The 25,659-nt window shown below is 42.5% G+C and overlaps 5 protein-coding genes across 8 annotated transcripts; all 5 read left to right on the forward strand.

Annotated features, from left to right (window-relative positions):
• The first annotated feature begins 207 nt into the window (after positions 1–207).
• On the forward strand, positions 208–920 carry LOC108612795 (uncharacterized). Its single transcript, XM_018005796.2, has one exon. It carries the CDS (start codon positions 260–262, stop codon positions 815–817), a length of 558 nt encoding a protein of 185 aa, XP_017861285.2. The 5' UTR covers positions 208–259; the 3' UTR covers positions 818–920.
• Positions 921–2,274: 1,354 nt separating this feature from the next.
• LOC108612685 (uncharacterized) lies at positions 2,275–2,946 on the forward strand. The gene has a single exon (XM_018005646.2). The coding sequence runs from the start codon at positions 2,317–2,319 to the stop codon at positions 2,887–2,889; it is 573 nt and encodes a 190-aa protein (XP_017861135.2). The 5' UTR covers positions 2,275–2,316; the 3' UTR covers positions 2,890–2,946.
• A 206-nt stretch (positions 2,947–3,152) lies between these two features.
• LOC108612684 (uncharacterized) lies at positions 3,153–4,027 on the forward strand. The gene has a single exon (XM_018005643.2). It carries the CDS (start codon positions 3,174–3,176, stop codon positions 3,969–3,971), a length of 798 nt encoding a protein of 265 aa, XP_017861132.1. The 5' UTR covers positions 3,153–3,173; the 3' UTR covers positions 3,972–4,027.
• An 85-nt stretch (positions 4,028–4,112) lies between these two features.
• Polr2H (DNA-directed RNA polymerases I, II, and III subunit Rpb8) lies at positions 4,113–4,848 on the forward strand. The gene is made up of 2 exons (XM_018007883.2): positions 4,113–4,292; positions 4,345–4,848. The coding sequence occupies exon 2, from the start codon at positions 4,350–4,352 to the stop codon at positions 4,797–4,799; it is 450 nt and encodes a 149-aa protein (XP_017863372.1). The 5' UTR covers positions 4,113–4,292; positions 4,345–4,349; the 3' UTR covers positions 4,800–4,848.
• A 117-nt stretch (positions 4,849–4,965) lies between these two features.
• On the forward strand, positions 4,966–9,444 carry LOC108614014 (uncharacterized). Of its 4 annotated transcripts, none has more exons than XM_089466786.1 (4): positions 4,966–5,354; positions 7,062–7,821; positions 7,888–8,283; positions 8,351–9,444. In XM_089466786.1, the coding sequence occupies exons 2-4, from the start codon at positions 7,246–7,248 to the stop codon at positions 8,942–8,944; spliced, it is 1,566 nt and encodes a 521-aa protein (XP_089322912.1). In that variant the 5' UTR covers positions 4,966–5,354; positions 7,062–7,245; the 3' UTR covers positions 8,945–9,444. The 4 variants fall into 4 exon arrangements, with proteins under 4 accessions (XP_089322912.1, XP_017863371.1, XP_089322913.1 ...); XM_018007882.2 differs by having other exon boundaries at positions 4,966–5,148; XM_089466787.1 differs by lacking the exon at positions 4,966–5,354 and adding an exon at positions 5,367–6,095.
• Positions 9,445–25,659: the final 16,215 nt, after the last annotated feature.

Consider the following 25,659-nt stretch of genomic DNA (forward strand, 5'->3'; position numbering starts at 1 on the left):
CAGGTTCCAGCAGTGCGCGGCGATCGAGTGTGCGAAGTTCAGAGTTAAGTGGCGAATCGAATTAATGGTCGGCGGTTATACGGTTATGGGTTAGACATGGGCCCTTGAGGAAATATTGTCACGTAGGTGCACGTATGTGGACACCATCTTGAGGGCGTCCCTCGGCGTGCCATTTATGACTGCCAAAATGTTCGTGTATAAAAAGTCTGCGATTCGCAGTCGATATCAACATTCTAACAGCAACCAGCAACAGTTCGACATGGCTTTCAAGTTCACCAGCTCTCTGCTCATCCTGGCTGCCATCGCAGCGGTGTCTGTGGCGGAGCCGGCACGTCTGCGCAATCGCTCATCCCGCTTGCGTTTGGCTCGCCAGGAGGAGGCGCCGCCAGCGCCTGTGGATCCAGTTGTGGACGTCGCTCCAACGCCTGCCCCGGCACCTTACCCGCCTGCAGGTGTCACGCCCGCCATACCCTTTGACCTGCCCACCGAGACGGAGACCGAGGCGCAGCCCGATCTGACCTATGGCCCACCTGACAACACCTATGGTCCACCACCCGCCGAGCCGGACAACACCTATGGCCCGCCACCTGCCGAGCCCGACAACACCTATGGCCCGCCCCCTGCCGACTCTGCCGCTGATCTGGACCAAGACCAGGATCTGGCTCCAGCCGATGCCGATCCAGCTTCAGAGCCCATTCCCGCCAGCCTGATCCTTGCACGCAACGGCCGTCTGCGCCTGCGCCGTCCTGCATCAGAGAAGCTGCGCTCCGCTCAGATCATACGGTCCAAGCCCATTCTGGTCTACACCATCCAATAGATGGACTGTTGTTACGAATGTTCTCCACGAGTCATCGACCTAAATATTTGTTAACTCTTTATTAAATATATATAAATAAAACATTGTTAAACAAAATCTACAACTTCAAAGTCTTGTAAACAATTTTGAATATGGCCAGCAAATTTCTCTATCCAACATTTGTTGTATAGAGCTATGTTAGTTGTCATGACTTGATACCTTTTAAGCTGAAGGGTGCACTTTTAATATAAAACTATATATTTTTTTAAACTTTCGTTAGTTGCTTATAAGGATATGTAAACAGGAAAAATTTTGGACTTTGTTTAATATCAGATATCTGATTTTAGCAACGCTTGGTAAATCATAATTTTCCCTTGTGTTGTTTCAAACCTTTGATTTTTTTTTAATTAACTTAATTACAATCTCGATCTGAGAATATTACATGTTGTATATAATAATGTATATATAATGTATAATGTATATAATGTAATATAATCTATTCTGATATTATGTCCTAGCAAATGCTTGCATAAATATAAAAGCTCAATGAAGTTACTAATAGAATTATATATATTTAAATAAATAAATTTGTATTTATTATTTCTATACTGTTTCAGGATATAAATAAATTAATAAATAATAAATTAGCTTTAATCCTATCACAGTGGGACAAGTGGATATTTGACATAAATAATGTAATACATATAAAATAAATATACTTATATGCTCTGTAACATATTTTGTAAGCAAAACATTCGATTTAGAAAAATGTTTAATAAATAAATAAACAGATGAAAATTCATATATTTAATTTAAACTCTGTTCTTAATAACCTCAAGGACGATGAAACAATGATATAATGAAAACTTTTATAAGGAGGTTTTAAAAATAATTTTATTTTGGTTACAGTATTTAATGGCTAATTTTTGATAATATATCCACAATATAATATATCCGTTAGAAGCTCATTGAAGGAGATTTGTATGTAAAATTGAACAAGAGCCACCTGACCTAGATGAGAATTGTGTCTAATGGCGAGGCTATCCAGACACGTTTACGAAAAGGCCAATGGTTATGAATATAAAAGCCATTAAGTAAAATTATGAATAGCCAAGAACCCACCGAAATAAACAAATGGGGAATTGAACTACGAGCTAAAGCCTATTGGAACCGCTGTCGACGGCGTGTTAATGAGGAGACACAGAGACAGAGAGAGAGAGAGAGAGAGAGCCCAGCGCCACCGGCAGTCGATAAACACCCGGTTAGCATTGGCTGCCAAAATTGGGAAAAGGGTCACGTAGCCAGCATTAAACAGAAATCACAAGCCGATTCGATCGGGCCAACATAATCAAAGCCGTGCCGAGCGAACGAGAACAGCAACTAGCTAGCCAGCCAGCTGCTAGGAGGCCTACAATCGAAAGTGACGAGCATAAATTATGAACGACAGATCTGATCGGGAGGCCCCTATAAATAGGCCGAGCTCTTGGGCAACTCAGAACAGAATTGAGTCGATCGTCAAAATGGCTAAAGCTACTTCAACACTTCTGCTGCTAGGCTTCGCCGTCCTGGCCAGTGCGGAGCCACTGCGTCAAAGATTTGTGCCGCGACGTGGCCTCGCACGGCAGGAGCAGGCGCCACCAAGTCCTGCGCCCACCGGCTACCCAGAGGCTGGCATCACTCCCGAAGTGCCCTTTGAGCTGCCAAGCTCCACTGCACAGCCGGAAGTGAAGTATCTGCCTCCAGATAATACCTATGGTCCACCGGACAGCGTCTATGGGCCACCCACCAGTGGGGATGACCAGCCACAACCAGACGATTTGCCCGAGCCCCAGCCGGAGCCGGAGCAGCCCATCGAAACGGACGACATACCAGAAGAGGAGACTCCTGTTGATGCGAAGCAGCAGCCCGGCGCAGATGCAGATGAGGAGGAAGTGCTCGTGCAAGTGGCCGAGGATGGTACCGTGATCGCTGTCTCCACGACCCTCGATCAGCCCGAGGATAAGAAGTCCGCCAGAATCTATCAACGCTTCCCACAGGCTCGCCGCAGGCAGGCGCCAGTGCCGGAGCGCCTGGTGCTGCGCCGCAGCTGGTAAAATTGTAACCTAAGTCATGTAAAAGCTATTAATAAAGTTGGCCATAGCCACATAAAATCTTCGGTTCACATGTGCATACGGTTTAGTCATAGTGGCTGGGCACGTCTCGCTTGGGCTTGCCGTATAAGTCATCGCTCGATTGGCCTTGTCGGCAATTTGGGCACTTGGGCACTTGGGCAGTTTGGACACTTTGTTGGTGAAGGTCAGCTTTGGTCTATGATGGGTATTTAAAGTCGACAGTTGACAGAGGGCAGCAGCAGTTCAGCAGCAGTTGTGACAGCAAAATGTTTGGAGCGAGCTTTTTATTTGTGGCCCTTTGTGCGGCAGCTAGCCTGGATGCTAGTGAAGCGGCTAGATTACGTTTTCCGGGACCTGTTCTACAGCGGCAAGAGGCGGCTCCTTATCCACCAGCCGGTTTGACGCCTGATCCACCATTTGAGCTGCCGACGGAGCAGCCTGCTGACTTTCCTCAACCAGATTTGACCTATGGACCACCGGAGGAACAGCCGGAACTTGTTTATGGACCGCCTGAGGAACAGCCGGAGCTTGTTTACGGACCACCCGACGATGTCTATGGGCCACCTGATGAGACCTACGGCCCACCAGCAGTTGAAGAAATTCCTGATGAGACCTACGGTCCGCCGGAGTTGCCCACGAATGTAGACGCCAATGGTTCAGGACAGAGTGCAGCAACCATAAGCCTGGCTAGCTTACGTCCACAGCTACAATTTGTATTGCCTCTGGTGCAACGCTTTACCGCCTTCCGCCAGATGCTTCGTCCCGTGCAGTCCAACCGACGTCCCTCTAAGTTGACTGCTCGGCCACAGAAAAGACCTGCCAAGATTATCAATAGAGTTAATGCTGCATTCCCAGCGACTCAATTGACTCTGCCATTTGTGGAGCGCCGCATTCCCTTCAGGCCTGCGCGTCTAATTGTCAACGCCCCATTGAAGCGAAAGCCCGCCAAGATTACCGTTAATTCACCTAAAGCACCTCTCGCCCAGTTGACGCCCGCCATACGCAGGCCAATATTTTCTGGCGGTCGCATTATTGCCTATTCTGACCAAGTGCAGAACTGGTAAATAATGTGAGTACTTGTAAATAATTTTTGAATAAATCGTTACTTTTCTGGTACAAATGAGTCTTTTATAACTAAATATATCAGTCCGGCAACTCCATTATTATCGATATATTACTATATCGGCAAACCGCCACTCGCGAACATTCTACAACGTATCCATCCCTATAGCACGCTAAACCGAATTACCGACAACGCTGTATTTTTAATAAAAATATAGCAACAAAATAAACAAATATATATAATAGCAACACATAATTGACTGCCAGTAGTAGATACTGCTAACTGGATTGTACTGCATTGAAATTTTGGATTTTAACATAAGGTAAATATATGGCGGCCACAAGTGGAATAGCTCAACTCATAAAGTTTCCTAGGCAAAATGGCTGGTGTGTTATTCGAAGACATATTCAACGTCAAGGACATGGATCCTGAGGGCAAAAAATTTGACCGTGTTTCCCGCCTGCACTGCGAATCTGAATCATTTAAAATGGACCTCATCCTGGATATAAATTCATGGCTGTATCCCATGGAACTGGGAGACAAATTCCGCCTGGTGCTGGCCACAACATTGCGTGAAGATGGTTGTCCCGACAGTGGCGAATATAATCCTATGGAGCATGAAGGCACGCGAGCTGATAGTTTTGAGTACGTCATGTACGGAAAGATATATCGCATTGAGGGCGACGAGGCGCACAACGAGTCATCACGGCTGTCGGCGTACGTTTCCTTTGGTGGTCTACTGATGCGTCTGCAAGGAGATGCCAACAATTTGCACGGATTCGAAGTGGACCAGCACATGTATTTGCTAATGAAGCGACTGGCGTTTTGAACATTGTATAATTCACACTATTTTTGTAAATTAAATAATTTTACTGTAATGCTTTGAATGTTAAATGCAGTGTTACCATAAGCGACAAACGATAAAATGCTCAAGTTTCAATATCGTATTGCAGCTCAAAAAATTGGCTATCGATATTATCGAATTGAACTAGTTCCATCTTCATAATTAGAAGTAAACATTACACAGCGGGGTGCAGAAAAGAATTACATTTTACTAAACAAAACGGTGGATTTTAGCTGTGCAGCATAAGAAATAAGATGTGAAATAAACTCAGAATTTAGCTGAGATTTGCGATGAGCTTGCAGTATATTTGTGTCTATGGCTCTGGTGTCTGAAGGTAAAGGAAAAGTGCAATGTGTAGTAAAAATGGGCGTTTGTTTGGCAAACGCAATAAAGTTTCAACAAACAATACATAAAATGTAGCCTTTAAGTGTGCGTGGTGCTTTGTGTGCTTGTTTGAGTATGTTCCTGTGTGCGTGCTACAGTCAATTGTAAGTTTTATTTCGCTGCTGTTCATTATTAATAATTCGCACTCCCCTGCGGGTAAGTTCTTTTCAAGTTTGTTCTGATTTTCTTAAATATGTGAATTTGTTGTGGTGCTGGTATTTAATTATGTATGTATATAAGGAATATACTCAATTAGTTCTCATTGGTGTCGGTAATTTGTAGTAACTAACAAAATTCTTGCAGTAGTTTTTGTTCTTCTTTCGTACTGTTGGTTCTGCTCGACAGAAACAGAAGACTTCAACGTTTGACCCCACAGCAAGACGCACGCCCAGCGCTCTGCAACTGCGCTGCCTGTGACTGCTGCTGCTGCTGCGGCCGTCGCTGTCATCGCCATCGTCGTCTGCGTCGTTGTCGCTCCCCATTTGCCTATTTAGCATTACAAAACTGCTGTTTTTGTATTCTTTGAGCCGCACACCTTTTGTGAGTTTTCGCTGTCGTTCGTGCTTTTTTCAACGTTCTCTTTCAATTTAATGAATCGCTGGCTACCGTGCGGGCAGGCAGCCAGACAGCGGCGTCGCTTCACGGGCGACGCGGGCGCAAGCAGAGCTGCAATAGTTACAGTTAAAGCTCTTTGAGAGTGTGTGTGTGTGTGTTTTTTGTTTTTAGGGTTCGGTTCGCGCTTCCAATTCGCTTTTCAGCACTGTTTTCATTTTCGTTTTACGCTTCATTTGCGTAACGTGCAGCTGTGTGAACTGTGGCCCTGTCCCTGCACTTGGGCACATCATGCTTCAATGCTGTTCCCGATTGCCGTCAATAGCTTCATAGAAACTAAGCACGGTAAGTTTGGCGCGCGCCGCCGCCCCTTGATTTTGTTGCTCTCTTTTTGTGTGTGTGTGTCGATGTCAATGAAGCGTCGCCAAAGGTCTGTAAATCTCCTCTTAGTGTATACGTGCATGTGCATGTGTGTGTGGGCAATCTGTTCGCCAGATGTTTATGTAGTGAGCATTTCGAGCTAACTGTTCCCAGGGTCGTCACCGTCGTCATCGTCTATTCTTGATTTTCACAGTTCTTTGTTCTGCATGCAGTTTTCCTGGTTTAATTTGCCATTTCATTGGAAGTTTCAAGCAGCAACGACTGCAGCAGCAGCAGAATCAAGAACAGCAGCAATTGCTTAGTGAAAACCTTACCATCAGTTGTATAAGTTGAGTCTTATCTGATCAGACTACGCCTTATCAGTTATTGCCTTTGTCGCGCGCTTATCAGTGTTTTAGCTTGGCGGCGCGCTCGCTCTCTCGCATTCCAAACAAAAGATTGAGAAAACAAACTAAACAACTTTTGAGTGTAGCGCACATGAGTTTCCACATATGTCGTCTATATATACTACCTGGAAATTCTAGCTGATAAAGTGATCAAAATAAATAAAGTACTACTACACTTAAAAAAAAAAAAAAAAAAAAAAAAAAAACTGTACTCGAGTCGAGTACTAATATTTATTATGTGACCGAACGTGAGATAGTAGACATTAATTTGGCAAATATTTCGTAATAAGAATTCAGTTGCATACAGCATATATAGGTATTTTGGTTACAATCACCTGGTACTTTTTTCTCTGTGTAATTCGTCATATGCCTCGCTCTGCGCCTCCCCTCGATACAATTCTTATCGTCAGCGACAGTTTTTGAAGTTCGGTGGACACAGCTGAAATTCTTATTGTTGTTTTCGTTGTTTTGTGTTTTGTGAGTTGTTTAGAACGTGGCATTGCAAGCTAAATAATTAACAAGAGCTCTTAACTTTTTCTTGCAGCGAAAATTTAACTAAATCGCTATAACAATCCAAGGTGTTTGGGTATCTACTTCTCTAGCTAAAATAATAATAAAGAAAAATCAAAGCAAAACCCTATCGTAGAAACAATAACCCCTTACCCAAGTAAATTAGCATCTGGTGCCGGGTGCAGGAACCTCTGTAATAGACATAAAACTAACCCAGCATGGTACGCAGCCGTCGCAGCCTCTCGAAAGAGGATGCCGTCTCTCTGCTCACGGATAGCGGTATTTCGCTGTCATCGCCGCCGGCGGCGCGTGAATCCTCGCCCGCTGCGACGGCCATTAAGCGGCGCAAGAGCAGCCTCAACAGCAGCCTGCAAGATTTGTACGTGGATGGCGAGCAGGAGGCAGAGCAGGACTCAACAGATACAGATGCTGACTACATTCAACCAGAGCCGAAGAAATCACCACGCAAGACAGAGTCCTCCAAGCGCAAGCAACACGTGTGCAGTCACTGCTCTAAGGAGTTCGGTGGTAAAACCGACTTGCAACGACACATGCTCATCCACTCCGATGAGCGGCCCCACAAATGCACCGAATGCGGCAAGTGCTATCGCCAGGCGGTGAATCTTAAGAACCACATAACCACCGCCCACGAGCACAAGAAGCAGTTCGCCTGCACGCAGTGCCCGAAGTCGTTTGCCCTCAAGGAGCGCCTCAAGCTGCACATGCGTCTGCATTCGGGTGAGAAGCCATATCCGTGTGCGCTGTGCGAGAAGCGCTTCGCACGAGGCGGCCAAGTGAGTACCAAAATAAATTTGCAATTATCTCATATTGAAACTGATAGCTCTGATTGTCCACGATAGCTCCAGCAGCACATGGTGTCCCACCACAAGATGAGCATCCAGCAATTCAACTGCACCAAGTGCTCGGCCAGCTTTTCCACCAATGCCAATCTGCGTGTGCACATGGAGCGCCATGAGCAGGGTATGGAGCACAAATGCACCATTTGCGAAAGCCAATTTGCCACTGAATTGGCTCTGCGCGCCCACATCAATCAGGAGCACCACAAGCTGAGTCAACTTGAATGTGAAATATGCCATAAGACCATCGAACCAGATGAGGATCTGGCCACGCACATGCAGAAGCACGCCGCGATTAAGACGCACGTCTGCGAGGTGTGCAATTCGTATTTTACACAAAAGTCGCAATACAATGTGCATATGCGAATGCATACGGGGGAGCGGCCGTATCAGTGTCGGGTAAGTGGCAGACCGAGGCTGACAGGAGACGTATCTTCTAATTGAATCAATGTTGCATCTGTTGCAGATCTGTCATCAAACGTTCGCCCACTCCAGCGTGCTGAAGCTGCACATTCGCAAGCACACGGGAGAAAAGCCGTTTCGCTGCCAGCTATGTACGGACGAGGTGGCCTTCTCGCAGCTGGCGCATCTCAAGAACCACATGAAGAAGATACACAAGCAGCAGAAAGCCTACATGTGTCCTGGCTGCCATGAGTTCTTCAAAATCAAAGTGGAGCTGCAGGCGCATTCCGAGCACTGTGCCAAGTGCAAAGCAACGGGGGAGCTCAACGATAGCCAGACCGAAGATGCTCATACACTATCCAGCATACGCTTCAACATCGCCGTTGTGTTGAAGAAGATTAGCTCAGCGCAGAAGCTGCGTCAGCTGGGCTACGAGAAGCGTTTGATTGATAACGTTATCATCGCATCCCTGAAGCTGGCACAGCGTCCGTCACACGACGACCCAACGCTGACGCCTTTGGCTAGGCTGCGCTTAAATGTCGAGGAGTTTCTCAAGTGGATTGTGCCCGCGCAGACCATGCAGAAGTTCAGCGAGGAGCTGCTCTCCATCGACACGATACTCGACAAGATTGCGACCATGTACATGAACCAGAAATAGCGACAGAAAAGCGACTAATGCTCACTGCTTGCCAGCAAAGCGATTGTGCCATAGAGTAAACGCCGTGCTTAGAATTAGTTCTTGCCATTTAATTTAGCTGCAATCCCAAAAAGTTAAATAGAAAATTCAACCAAATGATTTAGTCCAAAGATGTTTAGACTTAAGCCCCAATATGAATTTACACAACCTCAGTCTTAGTTATGCCAAAAAAAGAAAAGAAGCCAGATGAAGGGTATTCCCTTTGCTTAATTTCAATGAAAACTTGCCAGAGCAGTGCTTACCGCTTAGTTTTAGCTCGTAAGTTTGCCTAAATTAAACTTAATTCATTGTGGCCATGCATATTTACTTAACTTAATCGAGCTGCATTTTGTATCCACTTCATTACACCCGTTAACGAAACCAAATATAAACCAATTGAAATTTTATTTACAATTGTAAATAGTATAAGCAAGTAAAACATTTTGCAAATGTAAAATAAATGAAAAAACAGTTAACAATGATGTTTCGTATATATATTCACTAACAAATATGGAATCAAACACTAATTGTATATAAATTTATGAATGACTGCGCAAAGAGTATCGAGTTGTTCTCCGAAAAAAAACCTTAGGCTCACCTAGGAAAACCACTAAACCTCTGTCCAATGCCAACAAGCTAACTACAATAACAGTTAGGTACAACTGTCAAGCATTGGTGGTTGGTGGTCTGCGATCCGTTGACTGTCCCTGTCCCAGCCTCTGCCCCTGTCCCTGCCCCTGCCCTTGCCCCCAATGGGCCCATGACAGAGCCGCTATATATGGTCGCGTTTGTGCAAATTTATAAGCCACTCACATTGAGGCGGCAAATATTTTTATGGCCATGGTGCAACAGCAAACAGGCATCCTCGCCATTAGCTGCCGTCCACCTGCTGCCCGCCCGAGGCTTAGGGGGCGGCTGGGGGATCTGCTTCCAATGGCGATTAATGAAATTTCCACAGCAAATTTATTGAAACGCTACCAGGAGTCCGTCCGCTGGGAAAATGCTGAGCGCGAGAAATATGGCAAATTTCATATATTAAATATATTTACACAAATATACATACATAGCTATATATGTGTATGTGTATTTGTATATGATTTTTTATGATAGCCAGCTGCTTTGTTTGGCGTTGGCGTTTGTCCATTGCGTGTCACTCGATGTTAAGGTGCGCCTCGTCCACGCTCCACCCATCGCTGCCTGCCTGCCGCCTCCGTTCCCAAATCGGGCTCGCTTCGGCCACAGCCAGCAGCTTAATGTCTACATTTGTTCTGGCCATTGCGTGTTCAGTGGCTGCCCTTTCCTTTCTCTATGCATCTCCAGCACCACGTTGCGATGGCTCCAACTACTCCTGTTACTGCTGCTGCTGCGGCTGCCATGGCGCATTAGAACAAATTGTTCTTGTTACGATAGGAGGATGGACATGCCTTTTGCCTTGTTTGGACCGATGGACAGAGTGCCACTGCTGTTGCTGTTGAATACCCTGCACGATGAGCACTTGCCCAATCGAGTGTTAACTGCTATAGAGTATCAAATTCTGTTGAAAATCTCTATTGGAATCTGGATTGATATGTGGCTGTCGATGATGTTTCAATATATTTTAAAAATAAAATATAATAAAATTATCTTATTTCTTCACATAATTAAATTATAAAAAATATTCAAAAATTTGTTCTATTATTTTTGTAATAAATATATAAATTTTGTGGTTTTGTGGTCATTCCAAATATTTGAATTAATAAATTCTTATATACTTCTAGCTCTTATCAACAATTGGTTGTTCTATCATTTGCTTATTCCTTATTATTATTATAAAATTAAATTATATATAATATAAATATATCTTAATACATATATTATATATTATATATTATTATTAAATTAAATTATATATAATATAAAAATATATCTTAATACATATATTATACATATAATTATAAAAAAGCTTTTTGATTCTTAACTTTTTGTTATTTTGTAAAATAAATATTTTTAGTATTTAATAAAGTTGTTCTAGGATATCCTGCAGTGGCTAATGCCCCGCCTTTCAGTTTTTTTCCTTCATAGATGTTTGTTTTTTGCCTTTTGCTCTCTGGTTTAATGCGCTGCGAATTCGTGAAACAAATAGTCGCAGACGCAAGAGCTCTGTAACTAAGTACGCATGTTTCTTGGCTGGCTTAACTTCATCCGCATGCAGATTTCGTCTGCGCAATGTTAATGATGGGAAAAATGTGTGCTTGAAGTCAAGAGGCGGAGGAGGAGGAGCAGCCACAGCAGCAACAGCAGCAGATGGGACTGCAGCAGTCAGATCCATGCCATGACGATTCCCCGAGTTCTCGTTTTCATTTTGTGATCCGCAGCAAATTGATTCGGTTTGGGCTTTGGGTTTTCTTTCTGCTCGGTGCCCAATCATTTGACGTTGTTGGCTCGCCACTCGCATTATATAATGTGCATATATAATTCCTTTGTTGTCTGCTGCTAATTTGCAAATTTGCGCTGACATTGAGGTAATGTCATAGCTGGAATCACTGCACGCTGAGCGCCCTGGACGAGCAGAGGCCCCAATCATGGCCAGTTGACCAGCGTTCCACGTTGACTGACATCTAATTGTGTGTGATTTGTGTGCGGAGTTGGCGTTGCAAAAAGAAGCCCAGCTAATAGGCTGCTTATTTAGCCGTGAGTGGGCAAGAACTGCCTGCATACGAAATTGCAGTCCTCCACTTAGGCTAAGCCCACGATGGGTTTACTACCTTTTTACTTTTTTGTTCTAACCAGAAATTATGGAAAGCAGATGCTAACTAGAAAAGTGAAACACTAAAGAAGCTGTTTGAATGCAGAATAAAGTGAAATGATATATATACAATTTGGGAGAGAACTTCTAAATCTCTTGGGAATCATCGTTAGTTGAGGTGGGCAAATAAGAAAGGAAAAGAAACTCTATTGAAGCAAAAACTGTCTCAAGATATTATATTGTTCTTAATTTTATTTTGAAGACATTCTGTATGAAATTTGTCAAGATTATCGTTTCAGCTTTACCTGGTTTTACCTTAGTAGTTGTTGTTATGACGGACACATCTTCTTCACTTCGTACCCAACTCTGTCTGAGTTTAGGTTTCAGATTCAACTCTAATGATATCCAGATAGATCGCAATTTCTGTATAGTTTTTAGTTATTTCCAGGTTCGATGGATATGTAAATGTTAAAGTTAATTAAATGTGTTAAAGGCGAAGTATGATTATTAGAAATGGTCTCACTACGTTCACATCATAAATAACTTTGGCCAAGCATAAAATTTGGTTAGCATGCGGTGAACATTTCTTGTATTAGCTGAGAGGACTCTAAAGTGCATTTTTTGTTTAATTATCACCGACAGCAATGCCTCATAAAGCCGACTTGAAGACTCCTACTAGGCATTAAGTTACGTCTCATGGCTGTGTCTGAATGTTGACCATGGATGGATTTTCGACAAAGCTCATCAGCCGAACACATGCAGTCAGGCGGTCATTCAACTCAACCCGAGCAGAGTCAAAGGCAAGTCAAAAGTCATAAAAGATATGCAAGCGCACATCCTCATACAGCCTCTATATGAGCATAAATATGTGTACATGGCACACACTTTAGCTACACACATAGCAAGGCATATATAGATACATACATGTATGTGTTGGAGTATGTGCGTCTCCCTACATCTGCTGCTGGTAATCCTTTGGCCGTGTGCGCCCTTTGCAACATCAGCCCCAGCATCAGCAGCATCAACAGCAGCATCAGCAGCCGCAACAACAATTACAAATGAACGACTTCTTTGTTCTGTCAGCAATGGTTGGGCCCAAGTTCGAGTTCGAGTTGCGGTAGCACCCAAAAGAGGGGGCGTCGTCCGAGTCAGCATCTCGCATTGCTGCTCTGCAGTGTCTACAGTGGCCAGCAGCAGCAGCTGCTACGCATAAAGCATAAGCCATTTGGCCATTTGGATGCGAATGCTGCTGCGGATGCACCTCTTTTCTGTTTTTGAGGCGTGGGGCGTGGGGCGTGAGGGGTGTGGCGTGTTGCGTTGTAGCTGGCCAAAACAAATAGATGAGGATGCTTTGGTTGCAGACCTAGAGGAGAAGGAGGAGCCGCAGGAGCAGGAGCAACTTGCAGCAAAATGTGCAACGTTATCATAACTAAGTGCATGGGATGCGTGTGCGCCCCAAAAGCGCCTGCATATGCATAATTCATGCTATTGAACCCTCTGCTTCAACAGACAACAGACCGCAGACAAGAGACTGCAGAGTGCGGACTGAAGGTTGAAGACTGAAGACTGCAGACTGCCGACTGTATACTGTATACTGCAGACTGGACCCTGGACATGGACATGGACATGAACCTGGAGTGGCTGTGCGGCCTGGCTAGAAAAATTATAATTTCACAAGTCATAATAGGATTTGCAATTCAAATGCGAACGCAGACACAGATACAGACACAGATACAGAGACAGACGCAGACGCAGACGCAAATACAGAACTCAACTCCTTGAGTCGAGTTGCACAAATTTCTGTGGAAGGCGCAGTCAACAAATGACGACAACAATGAGCCTCTCACAGCCAGCCAGGGCAGAGGTGGAGGCAGAGGCAGCGGCCGGGGCAGAGGCAGACAGCGAACAGCAGACAGCAGCCTTAGGTCCAGTCCAGTCCGGGCAGACAATGGCTGGGCCGAGCGCACGGCATAGCCAATATGTCAAAAATATTAAGCGACATGGCCATCGAGCGGGGCATAAATATGCAAACGATAAGCGCTCGCCTCTATAAAGTTGTAAAATTGACAAGCGTTGCGATGCCAAAGTCTCAAATAAAGCAATAAAATGCGCTAAAACATCGCCATCGACATCGACATCGGGCCCCATCGGGTAGACGGTAGCCGATCCCACAGTGGTCCAAATGCAAAAATTAGAAATGAAAGCCAGCGGGTTGCCTGCATAGAATTTATGCCAGTTGCCTGGCTCTCAGAACCACAGCCCAACCACAGTCACAGCCACAGCCACAGCCACAGCCACTGTGGCACAAATTATGCTTCTGCTGCCGCTGCTGCTGCTACCGCAGCTGCGACAGTCACAGCTGACTCAATCAGTGGAGGAGGATGAGCATTCAAAGCTCTTGCCCATCTATTGGGCATCAATGCATGGCTCTGCGCATCGGCTTCAAGGAAGTGCAGCTCAAGCATCATACAGATAACTAATGCGCTTGCCTGGCTGAACATCGTAATAATGTCAACTGGCTGCTGATGATGCTCCCCCATTGGGAGTGCTGGACAGACAAAGGGAAATACGTGGACGCTGCTACTTCATGTGCCCATTGACGGCCCATCTTAAGTAGGAAGTGAGAGTTTAGCATTCAATTTCTTAGTGCTCCAACACGTTCATTGACTGAAATATGCCCCGCTGACCGTAGAGGCATGCCAAATCTAATGAACTTGGCTTTAATTACGTGAATTATGACAAGAATTTGCTTTATCCACTCTTTCATATTCATAAATTTCGTTTTGAATATTTTTCAGCATAAGGGAACAAAAGACTTAGGCAACGAACTTGACAATTTTCTAGCTAAAAAGGCGAACGACCCGACGTTTTGATTAGGACCTGAGCTCAGCCAGTGCTCACTCGCTGCGTCATAAATATTTAATGATAATGATGATTTAGCCAGGCGCTGGCCACGTTCCACGTTCCGTTGGCTATATGTATGTGTGGATGGCCATAGAATAGCCTTGATCTTAGCCTTTGGCTTGACTTTGGCTTTAGCTTCAATTTAAATCAAATGCGTGCGCCGATGCCTGCGTCGCTCTGAAGTTTTACCTTTTATATTTAGCTGACCGACACACTCGCACACATACACACATCTATATAATAGATATATGTGTACATGTGTTTGTGCTATTTTTAGAGCCGCATTTAAGTGGCGACCGCTTTTGCGGCCTGAACTCTCGCTAAAATATGTCCCGCTGTGAATTATGTGTCTACATAAATTATCAGGCCAGGAATTAATCATTTTTTGTGCAGGACTGTAACCGCTGAGGCTGAAGCTCAGTCCCTGACTCCAACTCCGACGCCGACGCCGACGCCGACGCCGACGCCGACTCGCACTCGAACTTCATTCCAGTCCTGGCCAACAGCTTTGGCCTGCTTCTACGGCTGCGGCTGTCCATTAGGTACCAAAGCGCAGCTAAAGTCTACAGATATAGTTTGGCACTGACTGTAACTGGCCCAGGCTTGTGGGCACTTAAAGTCGTTTTGAATTTTTGTCTTTGTCTCGGCACTCGGTTTGCCTTCGGACTAGATTTCCCATTACTATAGCTGCTAGCGGAGCAGTTCAGTGGATTGGCTACGCTACTAAAATGCAAATGAGGTTTGGCCAATGTACTAAAAAAAAGTCTTGAAATAGGGATACGCTCAAATGTCATAGTTAAATTATATTTTAGTCTCGTTTTAGACAAATCGGTCAATTGGCTAGAAATTAACTCTGTGAAGCTGCTTTAAAATCGATCGACTATGACAACTAATGCTACGACTGCTACTCCTACTACTGTACTACGTTAGTAGTAGACTACGACTGTTACTCCTGTCCCTGCTATTACTGTGACTGTAGTGTGACAGTCTACATTTGTTACTTCAATAACTATTACGACTTTTACTCCCACTACAACTACTACTATTATTATTACGACTGTTACTCCTATTTCTACTGTTGCTCTTAACTCTCTTTTACTTTCTGCAATCAGCTAAATATAAGAAAATCTGAATGAATTCTATGTATTTACTATCTTTAGAAATATCTTCAATGCGCCTGAAGGCCTTTGTTGCTCTGGCTTCAAACTTTGTTATCTAGAATCAATTCTTTGTAACAATTAAATTAATAAATATCTTAGATGAGCAGTGAATCCACTATTTAACTTAGCTGGGGGTTATTTGCTTGGTTAGGTTTTCCCTTTCTGCCTAAACACATAGTAAGCCTAATGTCTAATAAATAAATGGCATTGCTATTCTTCCACTTTAATCAGATTAAAGAGGATTAGAGTGAAAGTCTAATGATACAGCATTCTCTTAGACGGCGATTTTATTGATTTCTATTTATTGAATCTTTTGTTAGACATAATACTGATAAAAATCAGAAAAGAAAACTGCTTTCCGCTTTTAGCATATTATTATACAAGCAACAAATGAACATAACATATCATTGTTTCTAATCGATTGTGTTGCGCTGTTGCTTTGCTGTATCGATTCCCTTGTTACTTCGTATGTTTGGCCTAAAACCAATAATTTGATGTCGTTGGCCATATTGTTGAGATTGTGCTCATATTGTTATTGTTGTTATTCTTGCTGTTGTTGTTGTTGTTGCTGTTGCTGTGGCTGTTACTGTTGCCTATAATTGATACGTGCTGCCCTGTGCGCAAAGACAAAATCTGGCCACAGGCTATTTGCTTTGGCTCCTCGACTCGAACGCATCTGCTGCTGCACAAGCGTGGGGCGTGGCACGGTCTCGAGCGGAGGTTAAGAGCACCACGGCTGTGGCGCGGCTCTGCTCGTGGCAGACAGGCTGAACCGCCCCACTGACTGCGTCTGCAGTTGCCAGTTGCCATTTGCCAGTTGCATTGCATAAATGTCAAGGAAATCGCATGTCCACCCTCGTTTGTTTGCAATTTTATTGTGCAGCAGCAAGGCTACAGAGCCAACAGAGCCAACAGAGCCAGCAGACCCTGCATATGCCGGGCGTGGCAGGGGCTGTTGCCCGTTGGGGGCCGATCCACTTGTAAAGCATTTTATAATTTAATTTTCATATGAACGCCTGAAACGTCGCGTCGTCTGGCTATCAAGTGGGTGTTGCTATCGATTATTATCGATTACTTTTCAGCCTGGCAATCAAAAATCATAAACCGCAAAGGGCACCACCCGCTCGTCCTCGACGTGGCAATGGCCGCTTAAGGCTTTCAGCAGTTCATTTATCACTTGGCAAACGGCAAGTGGCGTAAAGAAAAACAAAAGACTTAGGCAACAAACTAAGTACGCCTGTCTTCTAATGTTCCCATCTGTCGCCTGTCTGTCGTGTGTCTCCGTCCTGGTCCTCTTCTTGCTGCTTCTTCACGCTGGCATCATCCACTGGCGTGCTACCGTCCGGTAACAAAAGTGATAATTAATGTGTAAACTGAGCCCCCGGCCCCTCTCTCCCGCTCATCCGACATATGCGTACATGCATCCTGGCAAAGCCAAACAAAATTGTCAACAGCTGGAAGCCGCAAGGAGTGCGCAGAGCGCACAGGGAAGGTAACTCAGCTCAACTCCGCTCCACTCTGCATGCTAACCAAGGTGCTGACACTAAGCACTTGTCACCCAGCCCCAGTCGAGCTGCTGCTGCTCGCATGCGTGTGTCTCTGTGCCTGCGATGCCATGACTCCATCTGCGCCCCTTTTACCTCGCTGCCTGTTCTTGTCTCATGCAGCTGGACAAATTGCAGTTGTCGTCGTTGTCGTTGCTGCTGCTGCCTCCTCTTATAATATTTCTGCCAGCTTCTGGCCGTTGCTATGTGCGTAGTTATGCAAACAGTGGCCAGCCACAAACAAGTTGTTGCAGTTGTGCATGCTGCTGCTGCTGATGCTACTCCTGCTTCTGCTGCAGCTTTGGTTGTCGTAATTAAAGGTCAACATTTGTGCATGTTGTCAATGGCACGATCATGCGAACGCAGAGCCAGCTCCCAATGAAAACTGAGAGCTTTCTGCTCAATTGATCAAACAACTGGATCTCTGTCACCTAACAATTTGTAAGCATTAGAAAACATTGCGAATTCAAATGAGTAAAGTGGAAGATTTCTAGTGAGTAAAGATTTCTAGGTAAGCCTAGCTGTATTAATTGTTAGCTCTAAATATTCTCTACATATATTTGATCTATAAAAATAGCTGAATTGACCATTAGGTTTTCATGATGAATTGATAAGAGGCTTAACATGATTTAAAAATCAGAGATAAATTTTATTTATTATTATTTAAATTTCATATTTCGATTAATAAAATGTTTTTTTTTTTTTTTTATACTTTTATTTTATATTTCGTACATTTACAATAAATTATTACATACAAATTTTCCTATTTTATTTTTTATTTTATTTTCATATTATTTCCTAAATTTACATTAAATTATTCAATACAAATTTTAGATTTAGATATCATATATATTGTGTGTAATACGGAAAATTTATATTGCAAGGGAAAACCTTGGTAAATAATATATAAATTACCCTTATATTTAAGATTATATTATGTATTAAATACATATATTCCACTTCTAGTTCTTGCTAGTTTCAATATTTGCTGGTAGGTTTTAGCTTGTAAATTTGTATAAATTACATATAAACTTTAACAGATGTAAATTTATGTTCTTCAATTGAGTCGTAGCCAAGTTGCTCTTTCATTCAATTTATAAAAATTTTAATAAAAATTGAAATGATACTTAGCTTAAAAAATACGAACTAATTGTTAAAAAGGTTAAGCTATTTACAAAATATTTTGACTGAATAAAAAAATAATAATAATAAAAAAATAAAAATGATTTCAGCGCTATGACAAATTGAAAAACTTGTATTTCTTAAGTTTCAAAAATTGAAAGCTGTTAGTGCGAGCTCAACTACTTCCTTAAGCAATTAATGATTCGACTTGCTATATAAAAAATGGACACATCATTTGAGTAGACTTTTAACACTTTAGCTGCTTTCAATTTGGAAAACTTTTACGAGTCGCATCTCTTGCCTTGACTGAGATCTGACTCTCGCTCCACTGGCAATGCCATTGGCAATGACTCTCAGCTCTGGCGCTGGCTCCGACTTTGGCTGTGGCTTTGACTTTCAGACCCTGCCATGCTCATTTGCAATTTATATAAAAGCAAATTTTCATGTTGATTACTGCTTAGGCTTTGCTTGCTGTTGGTGTTGTTGCGGTTGTAGATGCTGTTGCAGATGCTGTTGATGTTGATGTTGATGTTGCTGATGAAATTTTCACTTTTGCTGCTCGGTTTTGTTTGGACGCAGCGCACTTAACCATTATTACCATTGTTATTCAACAGAAATACAAATTTTCAATGAAACTGGCCAAGTTGCTGCTCCATTGCCTGCACAAATTGCAATCTGTTCTGCGGCCTTCTCCTGCCTGGCTGCATACAAATTTGTATTGTTGTTGCTGCTTTGACTTCGTCATGCTTTCATTGTTTCTTATGCACAATGTGCATTGTGCGATATTTCAGCCAGCAACAGTTGCTGTTGTTTTTCTATTTTTTTTTTCTATTTTTCCCTGCGCTAATTACAGCTAGCTGGCTTTTGTGATTGATTGCAAGTGCAGCGCTTCGCCATAGTTGCAGCTGGAGCTAGAGCTGGAGCTGCGGCTCCCATGAAGCGTGGCACGTGTTGCGTTTAATGTGCAGTTTCTATTACTCTCGCCACTCGTCGCCGTCGAATTGAAAGTGAAACTCGCGTTTATGAGCTCTGCTCTTTATATTCGCATAGTTCCAGACCAAGTCTCAGACCAAGCCCAAGCCCAAGCCCAAGTCCATGCCCAAGCTCTGGTTAGAGCTGGTGAACAACTTGCACTTTTGGCTGCGGCCCATTGATAATTGACCTCATTTAAGATGTTGCTGCTGCGATAAGGCGATAGGAATTAAAAGCGGCATCCACTAATTTAGCCAGGACCCGTCCTGAGCTACCTAGCAAGGCTCTGATGCTTATCGAGCGGCCCTTAAGCCTAGACCAAAGACATTGACTGGCCGCTGCTGCTGCTTCTGCTTTTGCTGCTGCTGTTGCCAATTGCCAATCGCGGCCAGCAATCGCGCCTCGCTAACGAGACGACGTCGACAACATGCTGCAGGCACTGCCAGCGAGGGCTGTTCCACAAGATTACAGTCAATTACAGCTAATTAGTTAGGCCAGAGAAAGTCCTGAGCTAGCGAAAATGCCAAGGAATTAAAATAATTCATGAAATTTTCTTTTCAGTTTTTACATCGAATCAACTGAATTGATTCTTCATATTAGATTTCAAATTGTGATAAACCACATTTGGCTGCCTCGATATCTGTCGAGCTACCCTCGTCCATTTGGTAGAATCTAAACCTGAAACCGAGACGCGCCTTGCAGTGGCTGCCGCTGCATAAGCATCTGTAACTTTTCGCGCTTATCTAAGCAATAAATCTTCGATGGCGGTGGCAAGTCCCAGCTCTCAGCTTCCAGCTCCCAGCTCCCAACTCCCAACTCCCAGTTCGAACCCATGTCCAAGTCCAAGACCAAGTCCAGGTCGTGCGGGCGTTGGCTTTGCCTTCGCCTTTGCCAGTGCCAGTGCCTGCCACTTGATGGCTAAGTGACTGAGCCGGAGACTGACTGACAATCAACTCGATGCTTGATTCGCGATTCCCGATTTGAGATTCACGATACTCATTGTCCGTTGCCCGTTGCTCGTTGCCCATTGCCAATGGTCGATGGTCGATGGTCGTCCAGCTTCTCTAATGGGCTAATGTCACACTTCCTATCCCATCTAGCAATAAGCCAGACCAGGCCAGACCAAGAGTAGCAATCGTTGCTGCTGGCAACGCCTAACAAATGCGACCCACATACGCGACCAGTTGGCTGACCAAATTTTGCAACGCCCTCTCCACTTGCACCCGTCCGCCCGGCCTTTGTACGTACGCTGGGCTTGTTACGGAACTCGCTTGCATTTCCAGTGGCTCAGTGGCAATAAATTTCAATTTGCTGGCCGGCCAGAGCTTAAGCCTGGGCCTGGGCCTCTACCTCTGCCTCCGCCACTGCCTCTGTGTCTATGCCTCTGCCTCTGCCTCTATCTTTGTCTACGTACTGCTGTAGTAGTAGAGTCTTGCTAGCCTGCCTAGCAACAATGCAATGCGGAGGTAAAATGATAAAAATTCGATTACATTCAGGTGTGAAACTTACATATATCGCAGCGATTTACTTGTTTGTACGCTACACACAGCACATGCAGCTTACCAGGTCAGCAGATGCAAATATACCTGTAAATTGAATGGAAATGGAAAATGTGGAAAATATTTTAGTGAATATGTAATTATCAATTTTAATATTTTAAGATCATATTTCAGCACATTATTAAAATAATTATGCTGCATTCCTTGCTTTATATTTCATATTTTAAATTAAATTAAATTAAACAGTAATTACTTTAAATTACTTTAAATATAGTATATATTAAAATTATTAGTTTATGAATTAACATTTATTTATGTGCTGTTCTTTTGTGTTAAATGAAAATAAATAATACATTCTTGATAATCAAAACAAAATAATTAATTTGGTATTATTTTCTGAAAACTAAATTTAAATTACTTAATATATTTATATACTTTTGTAAGTTTATAATAAAAGTTACAAAATTGTTTTATTTTCAATTCTAGTTATAAAATATATAAATATTTTCTTACTAATATTTAAATTTTTTAAAATCAACAAAAAATAAATAATTACATAAATAAAATACGATGTAATATTATCAGACAAAAATCTTATTTATTCATTTATTTAAAAAAAAAAAATATTCGAGTATCATATTACATTAAATTAAAAATTTGCATCTACAATTCTGAAATAATTTTAAATATATATTCTTTTATTTGAATTCAATCATTTATTTTTCAATATTTTATTATCAATTGTCTCATTATTTTGTTTAGACATCATAATTAATTTAAAAATATTATTCAAAATTCTACATTTCAGTCAGATTTATTTTTAAAATATGTTCATATGACATTTTTCTCATCATTTTTTAAATCTTTTTGTCCAGCTATAAATTCGTATACTTATTCACATAATAAAAACTACAAAAATAAAAAATAAAAAATAATATTGCTTATCTAAAATCAAGCTAAAATATCGTCAAGTTTCTGGCTTTGGGATAACATCAAGCGAAACTTGTTGCTGCGCCGCTCCGAATCAGTGGCTCAGCAATCTTTGCATCACAGCCAGCCAGAGTTAGCCACTGCAGTAGCTCATTGGAGAATCGGCTCAAATATCATTTGGCCGGCTTGCTAGAGTGCCAGCCAATTGCCAGGCAGTCGGGCACTCAGACGGTCGGCTGGTCGGCTAGTCGGCTGGCTGGAGCTGGGCTGGCATCCTTTTTTTTTTTTTTTTTTTTTTTTACACGACTTCCATTTGGGATTGGCCCCGGCCCTTGTTGGTCATTAATCATGCGCCTGTGAACGACAAGCGTATAAGTTACTAGCGCACTAACCCAAAAAAGGCCAATGGAATGAGCTCAAGCCCTGGCTCAGGTCGTTTGGCTGGCATCGATTCCCGGCTCCAGGACCACAAAAGAAAGCAGCCCAGCAGCGGCAGTTCGCCTAATACCTAATTGGATGCAGATGCCTAACGGGCACAACTAGAAAGAAAACCAACTTCGAGGAAGACAGAGGGAGAGAGAGAAAGAGAGAGAGAGAGGGGGGGGGGGGGAGCACATTTGCAATTTGAGTGCTCGCTTCGCTGATTTTTGGCTATTTAAGCGATGCGCAATGGATTTGTGTCATAATTGAAATGTTGGAACAGGCCAATGCACGCGATCTACAGCGCATCAGTGCATCAGAGCATCGATGCATTGGTGCATTGGTGCATCGGTGCGACGGATGCGGCTGATGCGCTGGCTGCCTGGCAGAAGCAATTAAAACCAGTTTTCACTTTTACACACCATAACCAATGGCCACAGCCCAAAGGCAACATCAACATCATTTTCACCATGTGAACTGTACTCGAGTCGCGGGCTGAGAACGCTCTCGCTGTGGAATTTCTATGCCCAACACCCACAATGGACATCGAGTGCTCAGCATTCAGTGCAGGCCGTTTGTTCAGCCGTCAACAGCCATTAGCACTTTGGCACATAATTGATACGTGGCTGGGCCATAAAGCAAAATGCATAGACATCATAGCCAACCACATCCACATCCACATCCACTCTGGAGCTGGGCATAGACACTTGGATCTCCAGAAAATGACGTTGTAAAAATGGCAGCACGTTGAGCGGCTTTTTCATGCTGTGTTCCTGCACAGATTTTCTTATACAACACCTCGGGGGCGTTTTGTGCCGTTTGCCATACGACACCAAAGAAAGATCCACAACGGCAACAACAACAACAGCAGCAGCAGCACTCAGAGAAGCAGAGAACTGAAGGAGAAGGGCTTGCGCTGGTGTATGGGGTCTGGTGCCGCAACGTAACTAACAATTTATTTAATACGCTGTACGTGCGCTTTAATAAAAGGCTCAATCAATCTGCGGGCGCGAAGAACAAAACATAAAAAAGTCCCTAAAAAAGTCAAATATGTGGGAATAGCGCATCAAGCAGCTGCTCGACTCTGAGATGCTCTTGACAGTTGACCCAAAGATATTCAATTGAATACCGAAAAAATCTATTGATTGATTCTCCAATAACTGAAAAGCGTCTAGCACACACACACACACACACACAGAAAAATAGAAAGAACGAAAAAACAACAACGCCTTTCATATAGCAGTTACGAGTGCACGTCAAATAGAAATTTTTTGTATTTATTTAGAAATAATTATAGCAATAATAAATTGAAATTATAGTAATCCATTACTAAAATATTAATATAAAAATATATTATAGCTATTAACTTTTGGATTTTAGGCAATAATTGCCGTGTGAAACTCAAAAATCCAGCTTTATATTGACTTGCTATTTTTACCCTTTATTAATTTTTAATTTAATTCATAAATTAAATTCAATTTACAATAATTATTTGTTATTGTTTTATAAGCCTCAAGTTTTAAGTTTTTAATTTTATGCACATTTATAAATTAAATTTAAAAAATTAATTAATAATAATTTAATATGAATTTAAAATATTTTATATGAATTAATAAAAGAAAATAATAATTTTATTTTAAATTTAAAAAAATATATATATATTTTATTAATTTATATGCATTTTAAATGTATTTAAAATATATATCAATTCATAAATCAGCTTTCCAATAAGTTTTCAATTGATTAATACTTTTAATTCATATTAAGTTTAAAAGTTTATTTTATAACAATAAAAAAAGATATTAATGATTATAATAATAATTAAATTTGATTATAAATTGATTTGTTTAATATATTATATTATATTATATTATATTATATTATATTATACTATATTATATTATATTATATTATATTATATCATATTATATTATATTATATTATATTATATTATATTATATTATATTATTAAACACTATTTTATTATATATTTCTTTAAAATATTATTTTGTACATACAGAATTATTTATTTGTTTGACTTTTCAGCATGTTGAATGAGAAAGATAATATTTTCTTGTGTTTTTGTTACATTCTATGACACAGAGCAAATCGTTCCACTTTGCATAACCCAATAGGGCATTTAGAAGAACCTCTTTGAGGTAAGCACATACACAATATGTGTGTATGTATGTATGTATGCATTGTCTCAAGTGCATGGGCCCCGAGGAATGATGTGATCTGATGTGATGCTGGCCGAGTCCAAGTCCGAGTCTAGTGACAGAGAGGTAGACAGCAGCGAAGTCTTTTGACGACTGCGTCGATGTCGATCCTTTTGGCGCTGCTGCAGACAGCGTGTCGAATGGTTTATGCGGACCTGTGATGGCAGCGCTGGTGGTGCTATTGGTGGCTGGTGCTGGATGCTGGGAGTGGGGCGTTTTGGTTGCTGAACGGCTTTTCGCTAATGAAGCCATAAAGATATGTATTATTCCTATGCCATAAATTAGGCTGAGCCGCCTTGCGCTTCGACTGTGACACCCACATGGAAGTGAAACAAAGAGCAAGAGGTAGACACACATGGAGAGAAGGCGAGGGAGGTGGCGTGGAACAGGAACAGGAAAAACACTTCAGTCTCTTTTGGTGGGTCGTTCGTTCCCTTTGCATCTGGCACGTCGCCGCTTTGATTATCTAGCAATGTTTATGCATTTGACGCTGGTGCCGCATTTAATTTTAACAACAATTAGCCACGCAAATGCAACAGCTGGAGGGGGCGTGCCCGCTGCGAATAGGGTTTTGCCTTTGGCAACAGAACGTTTCTGCTGGCCACGTCTAACCCTAGCGCAAAGCGTTTGCCAGTTGCCAGTTGCTAGTTGCGGCTCGAGTCGACTCTCTCAAACGCCTAACAAGGTGTCAATATCTTAAAAATGTTATCTTTCTGCACATAAAACTCAAGCGGATCATAGTAAATCAGCCTTTGGTAAGCAGACGATGGCCTGGCCTCGGTCAGCGTCGCAGTCGCAGTCGGAGTCACAGTCCCAACGAGCTCAACCCAACCCAGCCCAGCCCAGCGCAGCTTGGCTCAGCTAGCCAAAGACTATAACAATGGCCGCTTGGCCAATGGAGCGCACAACGTGCCTTTTATACGCCGGATTTACGAGCCAAGTCGACGACGTCGTGGCGAAGAAATATTCGATGGCCAAGCAACGATTAAAACGGACTCTTCACGCATGCGCGCACACACACACAACGGCACAGCCAGAGCTGCTGCATAATGGCTATCATGGGCCACTATGCGCGACATATGTTTAGGTAGAGGGTATGAAAATACAGAAATATGTGCTCATATACAAAAGTACAAAAGATTTTTTATCGGCACATTATCATTTGTAATCTAAGAATAATCATATATAATAAATCTACATCT

Source organism: Drosophila arizonae, chromosome 4 (genome assembly GCF_054131065.1).
Source record: "Drosophila arizonae isolate 15081-1271.41 chromosome 4, UAZ_ARI_1.0, whole genome shotgun sequence".
Lineage (NCBI taxonomy): Eukaryota > Metazoa > Arthropoda > Insecta > Diptera > Drosophilidae > Drosophila > Drosophila arizonae.